This window comes from Abramis brama, assembly GCF_963993115.1.
Source record: "Abramis brama genome assembly, chromosome: 10".
Taxonomy (NCBI): domain Eukaryota; kingdom Metazoa; phylum Chordata; class Actinopteri; order Cypriniformes; family Leuciscidae; genus Abramis; species Abramis brama.
Window position 1 is genome coordinate 4518238 of NC_139972.1, and position 20564 is coordinate 4538801.

A 20564-nucleotide genomic window follows, 5' to 3' on the forward strand; every position below is an offset into this window, starting at 1 on the left:
ACATTCTGAGCTCCTGCCCAACAGCGCTCGGCCAGGGTCGTTACACTTGGCGTCACAACCAGGTGCTGAAATCTATTGCAGACACCATCAGCAAAGAGATCAGCAAAGGCGGCCGAGGGAGCAACACCACTCGCTCAATTGCATTTGTTAGGGCAGGAGAACAGCCACAAGCAGGGAGGAAGGCACCAGCAGGGATCCTGGCATCAGCCAAGGATTGGAAACTCTCTGTGGATTTGGAGAAGCAGCTGAAATTTCCCCAGCACATTGTCAGCACAACTATGAGGCCAGACATCATTCTAGTCTCAGAGAGCACCAAGAATATAATCATCATGGAGCTGACCGTGCCATGGGAGGACCGCTTGGGAGAAGCCCACGAAAGAAAGATGACCAAATATGAACAGTTGGTCACAGACTGCCGAGCACAGGGCTGGAAGGCGAGATGCATGCCTATCGAGGTTGGCTGCAGAGGATTTGTGGGGCGCTCCCTCCACAAAGCCTTTACTGCGCTGGGCATTGCAGGAACAACAAGGAGCAGGGCCATCAAGAACACCACCGATGCAGCCGAGAAAGCCTCGAGATGGCTCTGGATCCGTAGAGGAGCACCATGGGGGCAAGCGAGTGCTACCTGAACACAAGTCGCGGTCTGATCAGCCGTGGCTGGGTCGCCTGGGCGAGGGTGTCTGATGTTGAAAGACCCGAAACACCCGAGGACCCCAGGTTACATCACTGATGATGTGTTCAGGTGCATCTGAAGATGTGTTTCAAGAAAGAAGCACTAACTAGATATACTACATTAATTCATTCTCAAACATGATATTATAGCTTCTATCTTATGTCACTTTACAAAATCAAAAGGAAATTAAAGGTCAATTTCACACAACAGACAGCTGATTCAGAACCAGCAGAAATTATCATTACACTCCAATTCAAATTTAATATCAGTTAAGGAAATTGTACTAGGTTCATAAACAACCCAAATCTCAGATTATAACACACATACAGACAGTTAAAGGGTAAAGGCTGAAAATAACATTGATTTCATTTTTACAAACAGTCACAACACTATGAGCAGAATTAAACTGAGTTTAAAGTTCAGAGACATACAGAAACCAAAGCTGGATTTAAGACTCATCTGATGATCTCAGGAAAAACATTCACACACATGTGGTGTTACTGAACCTGATACAATTTCCTTTTATTTCCAGTGAGTAAAACAGCCATGTGAACTTTAAATGAAAACATGATGGAAATTGTTATTATTGTTACCATAGTTCCTCCAGTTTATAATGTGGATCGTCCTTCAGATCAGAGAGCAGCTTTACTCCTGAGTCTCCTAGTTTATTCCCAGATAGATTCAGTTTTCTCAGGTGTGAGGGGTTTGATCTCAGAGCTGAAGCCAGAGCAGCACAACCTTCATCTGTGATACCACAATAACTCAACCTGTAGAGAACAATGATTCACTCTTCACTCTCTCAGATCAGACACACAGATTAGATCAACAAGGACTTTCTAATGATCACATTCAAACTAACAGTGATGTTTATTATAATAATAAAGATGATTTTGACTTGATTTTTTTTTTCTTCAGATTTCTATAGATATGGCAATATATTGTTATTGTGAATTCTTTTGGCCACGATAATCATGTAGTGATAAATCTGATATTGTGACAGCCCTGGTTCAGGCGAACCACAGACCACTTCCCCCTTTTGTGTTGCAGCTACACATTTTGAGGCAATGCTCACACTTTTGCAAGGAGGGTCTGTTTGCACAAGCATTGCAAGGTAAGTTGATTTACACCAAACATTTGTGATTTATAAAACAAAAACTCTTCACTGTAACCCTTTCTACTTTATTCTAGGGGATAATAATATATTAAGTTCTAAATGTTCCTTTTCAGGTAGACTCCTCACCCCTGCCTTCTATCGCTGGCAGGATCTGACGGTTCAAGCAGGAATGGGGCTTACACCAAAGGAAATTTTGTATGCACATGTATCTTTATATTAATCCTTATTCACTCAGAGTCTTAATGGTAGAGATGATCTTACCAAAGTTCTTCCAGTTTACAGTGAGGATTTGCCAGTACAGCAGAGAGCAGATTTACTCCTGATTCTCCTATATTATTATATGACAGCTTTAGTTCTCTCAGGTGTGAGGGGTTTGATCTCAGAGCTGAAGCCAGAGCAGCACAACCTTCATCTGTGACGCCACAGTCCAACAACCTGTAGAGAACAATGACACACTCATACAACATACAAATCTATGTACCTTCAGGACACTGACAATAAAGATGGATAGTGAGATAGAAGATAAAAATTCTTGTAGCTCTCCTCAGAAAAATGCTTGTTACACACAAACAATTTCATTGTGTCGGTAATTGATGGCCAACTATCCGCCCGCAGTCAGAGTCTATCCCTGACAGCATCGCGGGGAAAGCCATGCAACACCCTCAAACTCTTACACTATGGACATAAACACTTGCAACCCATGAACGCCTCTCTGAACTACTACGTGATCTTACAGTTTGAAGGATCTGTCATAGGAAAGCCCCACATGCTGTCATGAATAATTAGGACCAACGTCTTCTCATAGACTAAGAATGATTATGACACTGATGTGTCATCAATGTACTATAGTGTTTCGCCATGTCATAATCTGTGACACTGACACAATGTAAACCTGGAAAAAATCTCAACATTATTCAGTTTTCTCTTAAAATTTGTGAATTTGAGTTCACACTTACAAATAATCAGATAAAGTAGTATGCGTATTTGGCGTGCTGTCCGAGGAGAAGGCTCCGAGCTCGGTATTTTGGCCCGAACCCAGAGTACTCCCCCCATGTTTCTGGTAAGGAAAGTAACCAGACAAGTGTGAGGAGACGGGGTGGTGGAGGGATGTTGAAACTGTTGAGGAACATAGGTGAGTCGACTGGCTATGTATGTATATATATATATATAGGCCTCCACTTATGATGATTGGGTAGATATATTGATTATTGATTGTTGACAGCTGGTTGAAATGACGTGATGATTGGATGGATAATTTGAACGTGTTCCTCCCGAACTTTGTTAATAAAACATCATTAAAATTAATGGACTATGTTAATCATGACTGTGCTGAGATTGAGTGAGTTAAAAGTAAGGTGTTGATGTCAATATGTTTTTCAATGGGACTATCAGTACTGCAGTAACACCTTAATAAGGAGCAGCTCATGTGTTCATACATTTACAGATCAATGACATGAACTCACAGCAGCAGGACAAAGAAAGTAAACGCTTCAAACTGAAAATTATTAATTCTCTTACATCATATGAACAGACGTGATATTAAATTGATGAATGGTAACTTGATCATGTTGTTTCAATAGTTTCCTTGAACGGGAACATTGCGCTACATTGAGAACTGACGCTGTGATGAAGGACGTGTGAAATCAGCCCAATGGCGGGTGACGTCTTGACCAGGAAACTACAAAGCATGCCCAAACCAAGCAACGCTAGCTTCTGTGTCTTCAGTAAGCGCTATCTGTGAACTTGTTTTGTCTTATTTGGTGTTGTCTGTCTATATACAAGCATATATATCATTATAGGAAGCTTATATCCCTGGTTGTCAAATCCGGGGAGCAGACATCCTGTCGAGGCAGGGGCTGAGGCCCGGGGTATGGAGGCGCCACCCCAAGACCTGTTTGCGTCTCTGCAAGCTCCGTACAGCTTTCTGTTTTGAATCTCTATTTACTATCATTCCTTGTTGTTTATATTGCTAAATATAACTTACTCATCACCACATATCAGATATTGTCTAATATTGCCTATCACATTAATCTGCATAATAAGCATTTCGATAGCCTGTTAACCTGCCATCTGTGCATCCGTGCTTGCCGTCTTTTCCACTCTACTTTTACGAGTCCATCAAACGACTGTGGTGAGATGGATCAGTCAACAAACACGGTGAGTCATGTCATCTTCTCCTGTTATTGTCACTTGCACTGCCTGCCACATGTACAGTATAGCCTTCTCTGTTGGCGACGAGTGTTTCACATGTCATAAATGCAGGGAATTAGTCAGACGGACAGAGATGATTTCAGAATTAGAGACAAATAATATCCTATCATAACTTTAATTGAGGATAGTAAGAATGCAAGGGCTTTAGATACTGCTTTGGATGCAACTAGCTTAGTGAACTCTGTACATTGTTCGGTTCCGGCTGTATAGCCCGTGCAGCAGGGCAACTGGTTAACCGTGAGACGGCATAGTCGCGGGGCAAAACAAAAACCTTTGTTGCTTCAAAGAAAGAAAATGCCTTGTTGAATTCACCTTACAATAAAACGAGGTTGATCGTAAAATAAAGAGCTCTGTGTCTGCTGCTCACTCCAATTCGTTTCGTCAACAGTTCATGTTTAGATAATGCCAGATTGTTGACAATCACACTGCTTAAAACATTCTAAAACTCTACAAAACCAGTTGAAACAACTGGATTGAACACTTCAATTGAAGTTTTGTGTGAAAAACCTTTAAATACAATCAATAAAACTACAATATTTAGGCTATAATTTAATAAGATATAAGGCCTACATTTGGACACATCGAGAGATTTATCTTTAAAATAATTTTGCCTTTGCCTGCTCATCAGACTATCCGACTATCGACACTCTCCATTTAATAGAGGGACGATTAACACTTTATTGTCATGGCTGCACCCCCACTTAACTGCTCCTCCAACCCCCCCACAGGCAATCTGAGTTTGAGACTGACTTAAAACAAAGAGAAGTCGCTATTCACACTTAAATCGCTATTCTAGACATTAGCATTAGGCTATTAAAGTGTTGATAATGAAGGAATTCAATAATATAGGCAACATGTAGTGATATTTCTGTCATAAAAGTGTATTAACTTCAATAATTGGAGAATTAAAACGCTACTTTGGTTTGGGCCAGCTTTTTCCAAGCAAAACTAAATACAATCTTCAAACGCATGTTCATTTGTTGTCATTAACAAAATGTTCAACTCAATTTTAAATTCCACATGGATCTTTGGATCCTTGTCCTTTCCTCATTGGGAAGCGCTCTTACACATGATAGCTAAACATGTTTGAGTAGATCCTCTGTACCTCTTGGTTTCATATGGATTACATAGCCTAATCAGATAACATTTATTAAATATTTAGACATTTAAAGGCTTTAGACATAGCGTATTTCTTATTGTACTGAGCTGAGGCAAGTGGCTTTCGGTTCATTTTTGTGACACGCGTTCCCGGAGACAGAGACAACAGACGAACTTTTGTCGTTAGTCCAATATGAATAAAAGTTTACAGTTTTGAAAGATGTAGGCTACTCTACTCTTATCTGTATGACCAAAAAATTACGGAGTATATTAGCCTAAGTTCTTTTAGAATGAACGCCCCGCCGCGTTTGTCCAACACTAATTCAACATGCCAGAATAAAACCCGACTTCAGACCAATGCATAGCGCCACTCGGCGTGGTGTGCCAAAACAATTATAAACTTCAAAATTTAATTCAAAACAATCTCAAAACACTTTGTGACCTTTTGAAAAGCCGTGCATGCATTAAGGCCACTGGAACCACAAAAGTAACTGAAACGCTGGTTCTGATTTTATTGTTTGTCGTTAAAATAATTCCGCAGAAGCTGGGATATTTAGATCAGAAGGAAATTCCCATCCCCCTGGCAAATTATATATATATATATATATATATATATATATATATATATATATATATATACAAAAAAACTGCTTTTGAAATTACGATTGGAATTATTATATACGGATCTAAATTCAGTCATTCTGTTGGATAATATTTGTTCCTTAGTGTAAAATGGAAATGCATGGAAATTTTATTATATATATATATATATATATATATATATATATATATATATATATGGAAGTTTTGACTGGAATTACGGAAATAAATAAACTTTTCCATGATATTCAAATTTTTTGGAAAGGGTCTGTGTATATATATGTATGTATATATATATATATATATACAGTGAGGAAAATAAGTATTTGAACACCCTGCTATTTTGCAAGTTCTCCCACTTGGAAATCATGGAGGGGTCTGAAATTGTCAGCGTAGGTGCATGTCCACTGTGAGAGACATAATCTAAAAAAAAAAAATCCAGAAATCACAATATATGATTTTTTAACTATTTATTTGTATGATACAGCTGCAAATAAGTATTTGAACACCTGTCTATCAGCTAGAATTCTGACCCTCAAAGACCTGTTAGTCTGCCTTTAAAATGTCCACCTCCACTCCATTTATTATCCTAAATTAGATGCACCTGTTTGAGGTCGTTAGCTGCATAAAGACACCTGTCCACCCCATACAATCAGTAAGAATCCAACTACTAACATGGCCAAGACCAAAGAGCTGTCCAAAGACACTAGAGACAAAATTGTACACCTCCACAAGGCTGGAAAGGGCTACGGGGAAATTGCCAAGCAGCTTGGTGAAAAAAGGTCCACTGTTGGAGCAATCATTAGAAAATGGAAGAAGCTAAACATGACTGTCAATCTCCCTCGGACTGGGGCTCCATGCAAGATCTCACCTCGTGGGGTCTCGATGATCCTAAGAAAGGTGAGAAATCAGCCCAGAACTACACGGGAGGAGCTGGTCAATGACCTGAAAAGAGCTGGGACCACCGTTTCCAAGGTTACTGTTGGTAATACACTAAGACGTCATGGTTTGAAATCATGCATGGCACGGAAGGTTCCCCTGCTTAAACCAGCACATGTCAAGGCCCGTCTTAAGTTTGCCAATGACTATTTGGATGATCCAGAGGAGTCATGGGAGAAAGTCATGTGGTCAGATGAGACCAAAATAGAACTTTTTGGTCATAATTCCACTAAACGTGTTTGGAGGAAGAAGAATGATGAGTACCATCCCAAGAACACCATCCCTACTGTGAAGCATGGGGGTGGTAGCATCATGCTTTGGGGGTGTTTTTCTGCACATGGGACAGGGCGACTGCACTGTATTAAGGAGAGGATGACCGGGGTCATGTATTGCGAGATTTTGGGGAACAACCTCCTTCCCTCAGTTAGAGCATTGAAGATGGGTCGAGGCTGGGTCTTCCAACATGACAATGACCCGAAGCACACAGCCAGGATAACCAAGGAGTGGCTCTGTAAGAAGCATATCAAGGTTCTGGCGTGGCCTAGCCAGTCTCCAGACCTAAACCCAATAGAGAATCTTTGGAGGGAGCTCAAACTCCGTGTTTCTCAGCGACAGCCCAGAAACCTGACTGATCTAGAGAAGATCTGTGTGGAGGAGTGGGCCAAAATCCCTCCTGCAGTGTGTGCAAACCTGGTGAAAAACTACAGGAAACGTTTGACCTCTGCAATTGCAAACAAAGGCTACTGTACCAAATATTAACATTGATTTTCTCAGGTGTTCAAATACTTATTTGCAGCTGTATCATACAAATAAATAGTTAAAAAATCATACATTGTGATTTCTGGATTTTATTTTTTTAGATTATGTCTCTCACAGTGGACATGCACCTACGATGACAATTTCAGACCCCTCCATGATTTCTAAGTGGGAGAACTTGCGAACACCCTGCTATTTTGCAAGTCTGGAGACTGGCTAGGCCACGCCAGAACCTTGATATGCTTCTTACAGAGCCACTCCTTGGTTATCCTGGCTGTGTGCTTCGGGTCATTGTAATGTTGGAAGACCCAGCCTCGACCCATCTTCAATGCTCTAACTGAGGGAAGGAGGTTGTTCCCCAAAATCTCGCAATACATGGCCCCGGTCATCCTCTCCTTAATACAGTGCAGTCGCCCTGTCCCATGTGCAGAAGAACACCCCCAAAGCATGATGCTACCACCCCCATGCTTCACAGTAGGGATGGTGTTCTTGGGATGGTACTCATCATTCTTCTTCCTCCAAACACGTTTAGTGGAATTATGACCAAAAGTTCTATTTTGGTCTCATCTGACCACATGACTTTCTCCCATGACTCCTCTGGATCATCCAAATGGTCATTGGCAAACTTAAGACGGGCCTTGACGTGCTGGTTTAAGCAGGGGAACCTTCTGTGCCATGCATGATTTCAAACCATGACGTCTTAGTGTATTACCAACAGTAACCTTGGAAACGGTGGTCCCAGCTCTTTTCAGGTCATTGACCAGCTCCTCCCGTTGTAGTTCTGGGCTGATTTCTCACCTTTCTTAGGATCATTGAGACCCCACGAGGTGAGATCTTGCATGGAGCCCCAGTCCGAGGGAGATTGACAGTCATGTTTAGCTTCTTCCATTTTCTAATGATTGCTCCAACAGTGGAACTTTTTTCACCAAGCTGCTTGGCAATTTCCCCGTAGCCCTTTCCAGCCTTGTGGAGGTGTACAATTTTGTCTCTAGTGTCTTTGGACAGCTCTTTGGTCTTGACCATGTTAGTAGTTGGATTCTTACTGATTGTATGGGGTGGACAGGTGTCTTTATGCAGCTAACGACCTCAAACAGGTGCATCTAATTTAGGATAATAAATGGAGTGGAGGTGGACATTTTAAAGGCAGACTAACAGGTCTTTGAGGGTCAGAATTCTAGCTGATAGACAGGTGTTCAAATACTTATTTGCAGCTGTATCATACAAATAAATAGTTAAAAAATCATACATTGTGATTTCTGGATTTTTTTTTTTAGATTATGTCTCTCACAGTGGACATGCACCTACGATGACAATTTCAGACCCCTCCATGATTTCCAAGTGGGAGAACTTGCAAAATAGCAGGGTGTTCAAATACTTATTTTCCTCACTGTATATATATATATATATATATATATATATATATATATATATATATATATAATATAAGCAAAAACCGATATGGGGGTAACAGAGTTTTAGAACTACAAATCTCCATGCATTAATAATATAAACTGCATTAATAATATAAAAATTACTGTAGTCCGAATTTACTCAGGGCAATGCCCAAAAGTTTGTTCGTCCAGCAGTGTGTGTTCGCTCACGCGAGCGAGAAACGCTCTTCATTCGTCTCATTCCTCAACAGAATAGTAAAAATAATCAGCTTCATTGCACCTAATTTATTTTTGTTTATTATTTTTGTTATTAATTTGTTTTAGTTTTTTTTTATTATCACGCTGCTCCCCTGGGGAATAGGCTTTTGCCCACCTACATCTACAATATGAAACATAGGCTATATTGTTGTCGTCTCTATTTTTAACTTTTGATTTTATTTTTCTGTTCTAAAAAAATTGTTCTATTCTGTTTACCATAGTTGTAGTATTTCATCCTTACTGTTAATTGACATTAACCCCACTTACATTTCAAAATGCGGCACAATATCCCTTTGTGCCACCTGGCAGTCATTTCGCAAATGACTTTGAAATGCGACTGGTTTATTTTTACCGCGGTAGTTTTAATAGGCATTCTGGTTGACTACCTACTGTACCTCTGAAGTTTCCAAACAGCATAGCAGTAATGACTTTATGAGCTTCTTTACTTAAAGATTGATAATATTAGAGAGAAAATTATAACTATGCAACGTCTACTACAGTATCGCATCAGACAGCACATTGTAGTCTCCATGAGGAAAAAATTCATTCATTCATTGCTATAGGAGAGGAAGAATTGTCTAAACTCTTTAAATCATCTAAATCAACAACATACATGTTAGACCCTATACCGACTAAGCTATTGAAAGAGATGCTTCCAGAGGCCATATATCCTCTTCTTAATATCATTAATTGATCTTTGTCATCAGGATATGTACCGGAAACTTTTAAGCTTGCTATTATTAAACCGCTTGATAAAAAACTGCAACTTGATCCTACAGAATTAGACAATTACAGGCTGATCTCGAATCTACCTTTTCTGTCAAATATACTAGAAAAGGCAGAATCCTCACAACTATGCTCCTTTTTAGAAAGAAATGGTATCTGCAAGGATTTCCAGTCAGGATTTAGACCGTACCATAGTAATGAAACAGCTCTCATTAGAGTTACAAATGATTTGCTCTTATCATCTGATCGTGGTTGTATCTCTCTATTAGTGTTACTTGATCTTTATTCATTGTTCATTGTTTTGAACAGACTCGAAAATTATGTTGGCATTAGTGGAATTGCATTGGCATGGTTCAAATCATACTTATCTGACCGTTATCAGTTTGTAGTAGTAAACAAAGAGATGTCATAACAAATCACAAGTTCAGTATGGGGTACCACAAGGCGCAGTACTAGGACCGTTGCTGTTCACTCTGTACATGCTACCCTTGGAAGATATCATTAGGAAGCATGGCATTAGTTTTCACTGTTATGCTGATGATACTCAGCTGTACATTTCTTCACGCCCTGACGAAACTTACCAATTCATACAATTAAAGGAATGCATAACTGATATAAAAAACTGGATTATTAATTTCCTACTACTTAATTCTGAAAAAACTAATTATTGGAGATTCTAATTATTGGACAAAAAAACCTCTGCACGCAATAACCTAGAATACTGTCTAACAATTGATGGATGTTCTGTCAAGTCTTCATCGTCAGCTAGGAACCTGGGTGTGCTCTTTGATTTCAATCTTTCATTTGAAAGCCACGTTTCTAGCATCTGTAAAATCGCATTCTTCCATCTCAAAATTATATCTAAATTACGACATATGCTCTCAATGACAGATGCGGAACAGTTAGTTTATGCGTTCATGACCTCAAGGCTAGATTATTGTAATGCTCTACTGGGTGGTTGCCCTGCACGCTTAATAAACAAACTACAGCTGGTCCAAAACGCATTAAAAAAACGCATCTCTTCAACCTGGCATACACATAGAACACTATACATTCCTTTTATTCAAATCAGTTTTAGGCTGCATAGATTAGGTCAGCCGGAACCGGAAACACTTCCTATAACACCTGATGTACTCGCTACATCATAAAAAGAATGGCATCTACGCTAATGTTAGTCTTTCTGTTTATTCCGAGGTTAACTGTAATCAGCGGACCCGGGCTGTATCCAGATCAGATGGTGAACCCGCGCCTAGAAACAACCACAACAGTCAGCAGAGGTTGTCAACTAGACTCTCCCCTGTGAAGGCCTCATCGACACGACAGCCATCGGCACGGATCCTCAACAAACTCGTCTCCATACCGGTGTGATGACTCTGATCTTCAACCAGATGGAACTGGATAATACTCTGAATTTTCCAATCCAGTCTGACTTCTGACCTGTAATGCTGCCTGAATCATAATCATACACTGTTCGTTAGTTGGCCATAGGAGAACTGGCCCCTCAACTGAGCCTGGTTTCTCCCAAGGTTTTTTTTTTTCCATTCTGTCACCTAATGGAGTTTTGGTTCCTTGCCACTGTCACCTTTCTTCGCCTTTGTCGCCATTGGCTTTTGGCTTGCTTAGTTGGGAACATATAATTTAATATTCAACAATATTATTGATCTGCCTGCATTGACACCATTATATTATAACTGAACTGAGCTGGACGATGACATCACAGTTTTCTCCAGACTGGCTATATATATAAATTAATTGAATTAATAACTTTTTTTTCCTTTTCTTTTTTTTTTACAACAAAATGAATCATCACTGAGCTTACTTAAGTTGGACTGTGACGCTATTTTCTTCTGGAAACAAACTTGTTGCATTATTTTCCTGTTATCTCTGTAAAGCTGATTTGAAACAATCTGTATTGTAAAAAGCGCTATATAAATAAAGGTGACTTGACTTGACTTTGAGCCTATTGATCAAGTTCCTGACTCTAAAAATGTTGTTCCTCATTGCTATCACGTCTCTCAAAAGAGTAGAATTTGCGACCTGTCGGTTGCCCCTTCATTCTTGGAGTTTGCACTTGGTACAGTGAAGGCATTTCTTCACCCTAGGTTGGGTTACATTCCCAAGGTCCCCACTAATGCTGCAGGCCTTCTGTCCTGCCACCATTCAGGATCCGGACAAGGAAAGAAACAATCTGCTCTGTCCTGTTCGGCATTAGATGCTTACATCCACAGAACTGTTTGTCTATTTTGTGTCATCCGGCAAGGGGTCCCCAGCATTGAAGCAGAGGATAAGCAAATGGATAGTTAAGACATACGAGTTGGCAGGGCAAACTTCACCTCAGTCTGGGCCCACTCTACTATTTTATCTGGTGTATCCCTACAAGATGTTTGTGATGTGGCAGGCTGGTCTTCTCCGTACACATTCCTTAGGTTTTACAACCTAGACTTGAACTCTACACCAGTGTCCCAGGTGCTGTCATCTTAGAGCTGCTCTTCTCGATTTCACACAAGACAGGCACCTGTCATAATGGTGGCATGGGTATAAACATTCCCACAGCATAAATTCTCGACACAGCGTGAGTTCCCTTGAAAGGGAATGTCTCAGTTGCGACTGTAACCTTGGTTCCCTGAAAAAGTTATATTTCCTACTACCATACTTTCTGCATGCCTGTCTTCATCCTATCAGAAGCTAGCATTGATTGGTTTGGGCATGCTTTATAGTTTCCTGGTTGTGGCGTCACCCGCCTATGGCGTCCTGTGACGCCATTGGACTGATTCCATATGTGCTTCACAACGCAATCACACAGCGTTCTGACAGTGTCAATTATTTTTCTAGTTTTTTAGTTAACGTTACAGTCAACATTTTGCTTGTAATGAATGTAATAGATTGTTTTCCCTGCAATTTATTCCATTTTGATGTTACTTTATGAATTATTGAAACAGCAAAATTCACAGTGACTCAGTTTCATGTGTGAGTCACATATGATCTTACCACAGTCTTTCCACTTTACAGTGAGGATTCTCCAGTAGAGCAGAGAGTGGCTTCACTCCTGAGTCTCCTAGATTAGACAGATACAGTTTTCTCAGGTGTGAGGGATTTGATCTCAGAGCTGAAGCCAGAGCAGCACAACCTTCACCTGTGACACCACACTTCATCAACCTGTAGAGAACATCAACACACTCTTCACACTCTCTGTAACCCATATGTTTTAAAGATTACTAATAAAGCATCTCTGTATGAAATAATGTACTAATATTCATCTTATCATATTCACACTAACAGTGTTATAGATGAAAACAGGCAAAGAGAAAAGGTGAATTTGAGCAATATAAATGTGGCTTATTTGCCGCAGTCAGCCAATGCTGATTCTTTTGTTTTGTTGTTTATGTTAATTTGTACGATTTAAGTTATATTTAACGTCTTCCTTCCCTGAACTTTGTTACAGTTACGTTTGATCACTTAAAATCACAATATTTTATTTTATTCTATTCTAATGAAATAGCCTTAAGTGCTGAATTACTCATACAGGTCACTTTATTTGACCAAATAAAATTGTGGGGTAGCACAGCTTTTTTACTTGGTGAAAACAATTTCAACTTTGTGTTGAAAGTTATGTTATAACGTTACTCTGTGCATCTGCTTGGTGGCTGGCATGAGACACTTTCACATTGCAGTAAGCTAGATTGATATTAGAATATCATATTAATAAAAGATGGATGACTTGTGTTGCTAAATGGCATACAATTAAGGCGAGACACGGAAGGCAAAAACATCATTTTTTTTTTACTGGTCAATTTTGAGATTTTTGGATATTTGTCTTTAATAACATGTCTTCTTTCAGACTTGAAAAAAAGTCAGAAATAGACATTTAGGTCTTTATTTTATTACACTTTGTCTGTTTGCGTCTGTAGATTTCTCATAAATTCAACAAAAGTTTGCGTTCTTAATCAACATGCTGCTCCGCGATCTCTGCTGGCAGCCTGTCATCACAAGCACCGTTAGGAAGCTCTCTCTCTTGTGTACAATCCTGTCGGATCCAAATATGGTCATTTCCTTTTTATAAGCAACCAATCGTGAAAGTAAAAGGGCTGAATGCGCAATCTCATTGGCTGATGAAAAATCTTTAAAGCCTGTTTTCTCAAAATGACTGTTCTCTCATACTCCAAGTCCGAAATCTCCACTTCAGTAGCACCTATATACACCAAACTTTCCAGTCTTGTACCTAGTTATATTATGAAGACATTTACAGAGGGATTTGTAAATATATTATTCCTAGCCTGATTTATATAACATTTTATTCCAAAAAACATGGCGAAAATCATTTTTTTAAGGCTATTGACAGTATTTTATGATTTACAGGATAACAAAAGTAGATATCCATAAATCCCTCTGTAATTTTTTTCCCATCTAATATGTGAACACATTGAAAAAATAATTTTTAACCTGGCTTTATCCAATACTCAGATTTCGTTTTTTTAAATATATGCAAATTAGTGCATATTTGATTAGATATTGCCTAATTTGCATATTTAAACATTAAATTACAGAAAACTTGTAATACATTTTTTTCTCATCTTAATGTAGGTAATCAACTGTGAAAGTTTCATGGTGATATCTGCTAGTTAAAAATTTTACCCTATTCACCTGTAGTGTCTCGCCTTAATTTTAAAATATATTGTTTGGTAGAGAAAATGCTGTATTGCTGTTACTACAAATATAGCTCTTTCTGATTATGCTATTTTAGCCACTTGGTACAAACATGTTACTTGCTGTAAATCAAGAAAACAAGGTATACAAACAACAAGACTAACCGTGTTGAGCTATATAACAATGATTAGTTTTCTGACGATAAAGGTAACCAAACAGTTGCTCACCTGTCTAATAAAACACATAGGGCTAGATTTACTAACAGCTAGTACCAGTGCAAACCCTCTTTTAGCATTAAAAAACTACTGTCAGGATTTACTAAAGACAAGCAGTGAAAAATCAGAACTGAAAAGGTGTGGACAGGGTTATTTTTGCGGCTGACCTTATTGCATATATATTTGTAAGAGTTTCCCTTTCAGACACAGAATTTTTGGGAGGAGAGTATTTAAATGAATCACACAAGGTGATTTACTAAGGTTTGTACTAGTCAAATTACTGGTATTTGCAACATGATTTACCATAAACCAGATGTTAATTTGCACTGCTCTTGGTAGATTGTGTTAATCACCATGGAAAGATCCCACTGCATCTGTGTTCTTTAATTTTGCAAGTCATCAGTTGATCATGTGTAGAACTTTCCACTCCCATCGGTGCTTGCAATTAGGGCTGTCGCGATAACCGCAAAATTGTAAAACCGCGCTACTGAGAAGCCAACCGCAGAGGAATGCAAGTAACCGTAGCAACCGCGATATTCGCATGTTTTCTTTTTTCAAAAGAAAAGCTTTCCGTGACCAAGGAAAGCAAAATATTTGTCGTGTCATCCTCTTAACGTTTAAGGGGATTTACCATGAATGGCATCAGCGACAGCGCTGGTCAGCATTCCACAGCGCGAGGAAGCTGCGGGAATCAAAAAGCAGCGAGTCACGCATTGAATCAATGCCATTTAAGCGTCAGCTTCAGCGTTACCCATGCAACGCATTGCTGGTCAGCTCAGCCTTGAAAAGTGGAGCTTAACAACTTGTTTCATTACTATCTTTTAAAGAATCAGCGTTTTTTCACAGCGACACAATGACACAGGCTGTTACACTGGTTAAAATTCCAGAATTCTCTGGATTTAAACATTTTTGGAAACATTTGCGATAATGCAAATTCTCAAGTCAACAAAATATATAACATTGCTCATGAGATTCCTCTTCAGTTATCAGAAATTAATATTCTTCCTTTTGCTTATCTTTCTACACCTCTTTTTTTATCATCATGTTTTTTGAAAGTTTATTTGTTTGTGTACTATTTTTTGTTCCATTAGTTTAGTTGTGTGTAAATCATCTCAGGTTACTTTACTATAACCCTGTTCCCTGAAAAAGCGGGAACGAGATGCTGTGCTGGAGCGCTTTTGGAATGCATCTTTGTATGACCAGCTGTGAATAATGTGCGTAACACAATGAAATTGACTTCGTACTTGACAGCCTCAGATGGTGACCTCATTGGAGTGCATGCTTGTCAGAGGTGCATCTTCAGGTATCACTTTGTCTGAAGAATGGTCTTAGGACATCCTCAGTGCTGCAAAGAAGTGCAGCATCTCGTTTCCCGCTTTTCAGGGAGAAGCAGAGAGGACATTGCGCTGTCCCTTGAGAGGCGAAGAGGGAGAGAAGAGATTACAGCTCTTGTGACAGCAAATGCACCTGCTCCGGTATGGTAGTGGAGACCACGTCATTGAAATTCAGAGGGTGGTGAAATTAAAATTGAAGTGCCCCCAACTAATCAAGCTAAAGGCGACAGTGGCAAGGAACGAAAGCTCCATCAGCAGAATGGAGAAACAAACCTTGGGAGAAACCAGGCTCAGTCGGCCTGTTCTCCTCTGGACACTTTTTTTTTTATTATTTAAAAAATAAACATTTTTGTAACTGTCTTTAAGACCCAAGAAGAGATAAACGACAATATTTTTCATGCTGCCAAGTTCTCTGAAAGGGGTTCCAATTTCAATACTTCCTGTTGGGGGGGATGTTAAATGTTCTCTGTCCTGAGAGATAGCAAGAAGCAAAACATCACCAGAGGTGGCGGGGGTGTTGGAGTGGTTTCGTGAGGATGCCGGGAAAGAGCTGGTTGATGTATCTTTATGTGCCCTGTCCTGAGGGGGACCACCCCCACAGACCTGGGTGGCCGACAGCCCCTCCCCTTAAGTGTGGCGAGGAAGAAACTTCACAAAATCCACTTAATGTTTCTTCATCTCCCGGAATCTGACGACTACTGTCAAACAGACTGTAAGGTGAGGGGCGCACCCATTGAACGAGCTGTCGCTTAGTAAACTCTGCGTCTCGACGAAGTTCAGAGAAAGCTTCTTCGTCGATCGTACCAGTCGCACTCAAATCCTTCAGCAGATCTGGTATGCCTGTAACACCGCCATGGTGTGCAGCGCACCACCAGCCTGACCTGCTGCTTGAAACACTTTCCCCACCAGGATGGAAGTTGTCCTGCACGGCTTGGTAGGGAGATTTGGTTTCTTTAATGATGATGCAGATGCAGATGCCAGGGAGAGATAGCTCACGAGTGTCTCTGCAACCTGAGGCATCATCGTATAACCGTGTGCTTTCACGCCCACGATGTCTCAAATATGTAGACATCGAGAGCACAAAGACCCGCAATGTATAAGGTTTCCCTTACTCCCTCAAAGAAGAGGAGAGACCGTTGTTGAGGTCCCTCCTCCTTGCCACCCGACAGAAATCTGTCCTCTAATTTAGAGCATTTGAGGAGCTCTTGTTCCTGTGGCCATTCTAGTTGCAATCTGATCAATGCACAAGTCAACATCTCGAGTAGTTCCTCTCACTTTGTCATTGTGGGAGGAAAGGTCAAAGGCGGCAAACTCACATTCCACTCCAACCGAAACGAGAGATTCAGCGTCCTCCGCCCGAGCCGATGAAGTGCAGGGGCACGCTTCAGAGCCAGGCAAAAGGACATTGTGATCTGGAGAGGACATTGTGATCTGGAGAGAGAGTGAGCGATAGGGACTCACCCGTTTCTTGCTTCTCAGCCAGATCACGCGAGCCCCATGATCTCAAAGTGGGTGCTAATCCTTGGAAATAAGCAAAGCGAGCCGAAGCACTTTAACTTTAACGTTTCACAATGCCCGCACTCACCATGCTCAAACACAAGAGCTGCATGCTCTTCCCCCAAACACACAAAGACTGGTGTGAATTCAGGCATGAGCTGTGAACACAGAGACACAAACCGCTTACCTTGCACATCGCTCATTATTCTTTTCTCTTTCCATTTCTTCTTCAAAGAATGAGAGGAGAAAGAAAGAGTTTTCTGTGCACTACATAGCGAGACTAACTCCCAGCAGGGAGACAGAAAGAGAGCTTGTCACACACACACAAACAGTATGGTTCTGAAGACAAAGAAACCTTAGGATGCACCTACGGCACATCTAATTATAGCCTCTGACGAGCATGCATTCCAATGACGTCACCGTCTGAGGCTGTCAAGTTCAATGTCAATATCATTGACGTGTTACACATGTTATTCATAGCTGGTCATACAAAGATGTATTTCCAAAGCACTTTAGCGCAGCATTGAGTGTAGCTTTTGAAAGGGAACATTCTCCAACAAAGGTGTTGTGTGATGCAGTAGCGAGGCCAGGAATTTTAAAGTGAGCGGACCTTGGTGAAATAGAGCCGACCTCAATGCCTACTCTCAGATTACATCATTATACAACACATGGGATAAAAATAATGACAATTACGTTTTTTTTTTAAAGTAAAAATCAAGATTAGTTAAATGTGATTTTTTTGTCAGCCAACAGATTGATGAAAACAACAAAATCCATTTATAAATAAAATAACCAATGAACATAATAATAAACAAAGATAAATAATCATAGGCAGAGCATCAATTACAGCATGTTTTGCAAAGTTGAGCAATGTAGCAAATCACAGACATGTCTGTAGATTTCTTGAACACAATGGCCAATCAGATGTGTTTAAGTTAGAATCCACTCATCGGTCAAAGTCAGAGTTTTTGTCCGGTGCTGAGTTCTGCACGCTCGTAAATCCTCTCATTACAACAAAGTGTAGACATTATGTAAAAAACAGATTATTTGTGCAGTGTGGAGAGCTTCATTGATTGTAACAGAACTTTGTGAGATTTTCATCGTGATGAACTAAGATGAATGACAGCTTTCTAGTGATCATAAAGGGCATGCTCTTCACGCACTTTCTAGGCTATATATAATCCATTTAGAATTTAAATAAATCTTTTGTTTTTTATTCTTGACCAGCGGCCACGTACACACTGCAAAGTTTGGGGAGTGACATCCGTTAAATTCATGTATTTGAGCAATTATTACTGTTATTTATGCGTGATTTTGCCCCTTTCCTACAAGTAAATTATTTAGAGTCTCATTTGATTGGGGGGAGCAGCTGTCAATTTGAGTGGGCCAGTGCGACCCTGGCCTTATGTTGCCTTGCCACTGAAGTGATGAGAGAGCTTTAGCAGATTTCAAACACATTAACTGTGATTATGTTGAATTTTGCAATTCATGTAAAATCAATTATTAAATTATTAAAAACACTCTGATTTGGTCTCACTATGAACTATTTAAAAATATGTCTCTCTGAGCACCAGATCATGTGACTATCAGAAAGATGATCTTACCTTAAATTCTCCAGTTTACAGTGAGGATTCTCCAGTGCAGCAAAGAGAGGCTTCACTCCTGAGTCTCCTAGTTTATTGCCAGACAGATCCAGTTCTCTCAGATGTGAGGGGTTTGATCTCACAGCTGAAGCCAGAGCAACACAACCTTCATCTGTGACACCACAATAACTTAACCTATAGAGAACAATTACCAATGACACACTCTTCACTCTCTCTGTAAACCATATATGTTTTAAAGATTAATAAATTATCTTTGAATGCTATAATGTAGCTGATATTCATCTAATCATGTTCACACTAACAGTGTTACAGAATGAGACAGACACCAAGAAAATATGAATTTGATCAATATAAATCTGAATTAAATTAACTCCTCAGTTATCAGAAATTAATATTCTTCATTTTGCTTATCTTTCTGCACCTATATTTTCATCATCATGTTTATTGTTAGTGTTTATTTGTTTGTGTACTATTTTTATTTCATTCGTTTTGTTTTGGTCTAACTACAAACTGTTTAAAAATGTGTCTCTCTGAGCACCAGATCATGTGACTATCAGAGACAGGATCTTACCTCAAATTCTCCAGTTTACAATTGATATTCTTCAGTCCAGCAGAGAGCAGCTTCACTCCTGAGTCTAGTTTATTGTATGACACTTCCAGTTCTCTCAGGTGTGATGGGTTTGATCCCAGAGCTGAAGCCAGAGCAGCACAACATCCATCTGTGACACCACACTTCCACAACCTGTAGAGAACAATGACACACTCTTCACTCTCTCTGTAACCCATATATGTTTTAAAGATTACTGATAAAGCATCTCTGTATGATATAATGTAGGCAAGGCAAGGCAAGGCAAGTTTATTAATATAACACATTTCATACACTATGGTAATTCAAAGTGCTTTACACAGAAAGGAATTAAAATAATCACAAAATAAAAGCAAGGAAAATTAAAAGTTATAAAAGGAATTAAAAGAGCTAAAAATGATACAGTTATAAAAGGAACTAAAAGAGTAAAAACATGATACATAGATATACTTCTCATCTGGCAAAACACTGGTGTATCATATTTTTCACAGCTCCCTGTTTTACTCTGAGATTTTCTGATGGTGATTACACTGTGTCTGTGGTGTTCTTTTGGCGTGCCTATGAAATCTATTGGATGTCTCCAATAGACCTGGTTTTTCCCTAAGATCGGACAGGAGGAGCTCTAGGACTGACTCAGGGAATAACCTCGGGTTCACTTCCCCACAAGTCTGCACCCCAAAGATTTGTTCGGAAGCTCTAGGAATGGAATCGATCCAGTCCGCACCCCACAGAACCTTGAGTTTAATTACATGTCAAACTAAACTAATAAGTAATTTATGTTTGTCTCTTACCCAATTCTCAGTGCCAGTTGAGTTTAGTATAGAATTAAAAGGAGGATGCAAAAATAAAATACAGTGTAATCAGCTGGACATACAGTGGCACAGTACTCATTCAGTAAGTGCACAGCTGTAGCTGATA

General features: G+C 39.7%; 1 protein-coding gene across 3 annotated transcripts in view; it reads right to left on the reverse strand.

Moving 5' to 3' along the window:
* Window positions 1-20564, reverse strand: part of LOC311091347 (NACHT, LRR and PYD domains-containing protein 3-like) — a 233402-nt gene that overhangs the window by 181759 nt on the left and 31079 nt on the right. For 2 of the 3 annotated variants that reach the window (XM_084127251.1, XM_084127250.1), the window contains 5 exons: window positions 19632-19802; window positions 19061-19234; window positions 12755-12922; window positions 2049-2222; window positions 1267-1440 (listed from right to left, as the gene is read on the reverse strand). The exons of the other annotated variant lie outside the window; for it this stretch is intronic. In XM_084127251.1, coding sequence (XP_083983377.1) covers window positions 1267-1440; window positions 2049-2222; window positions 12755-12922; window positions 19061-19234; window positions 19632-19802 — 861 coding nt within the window. The remainder of the gene's footprint in view (window positions 1-1266; window positions 1441-2048; window positions 2223-12754; window positions 12923-19060; window positions 19235-19631; window positions 19803-20564) is intronic. 3 annotated transcript variants of the gene reach the window in all.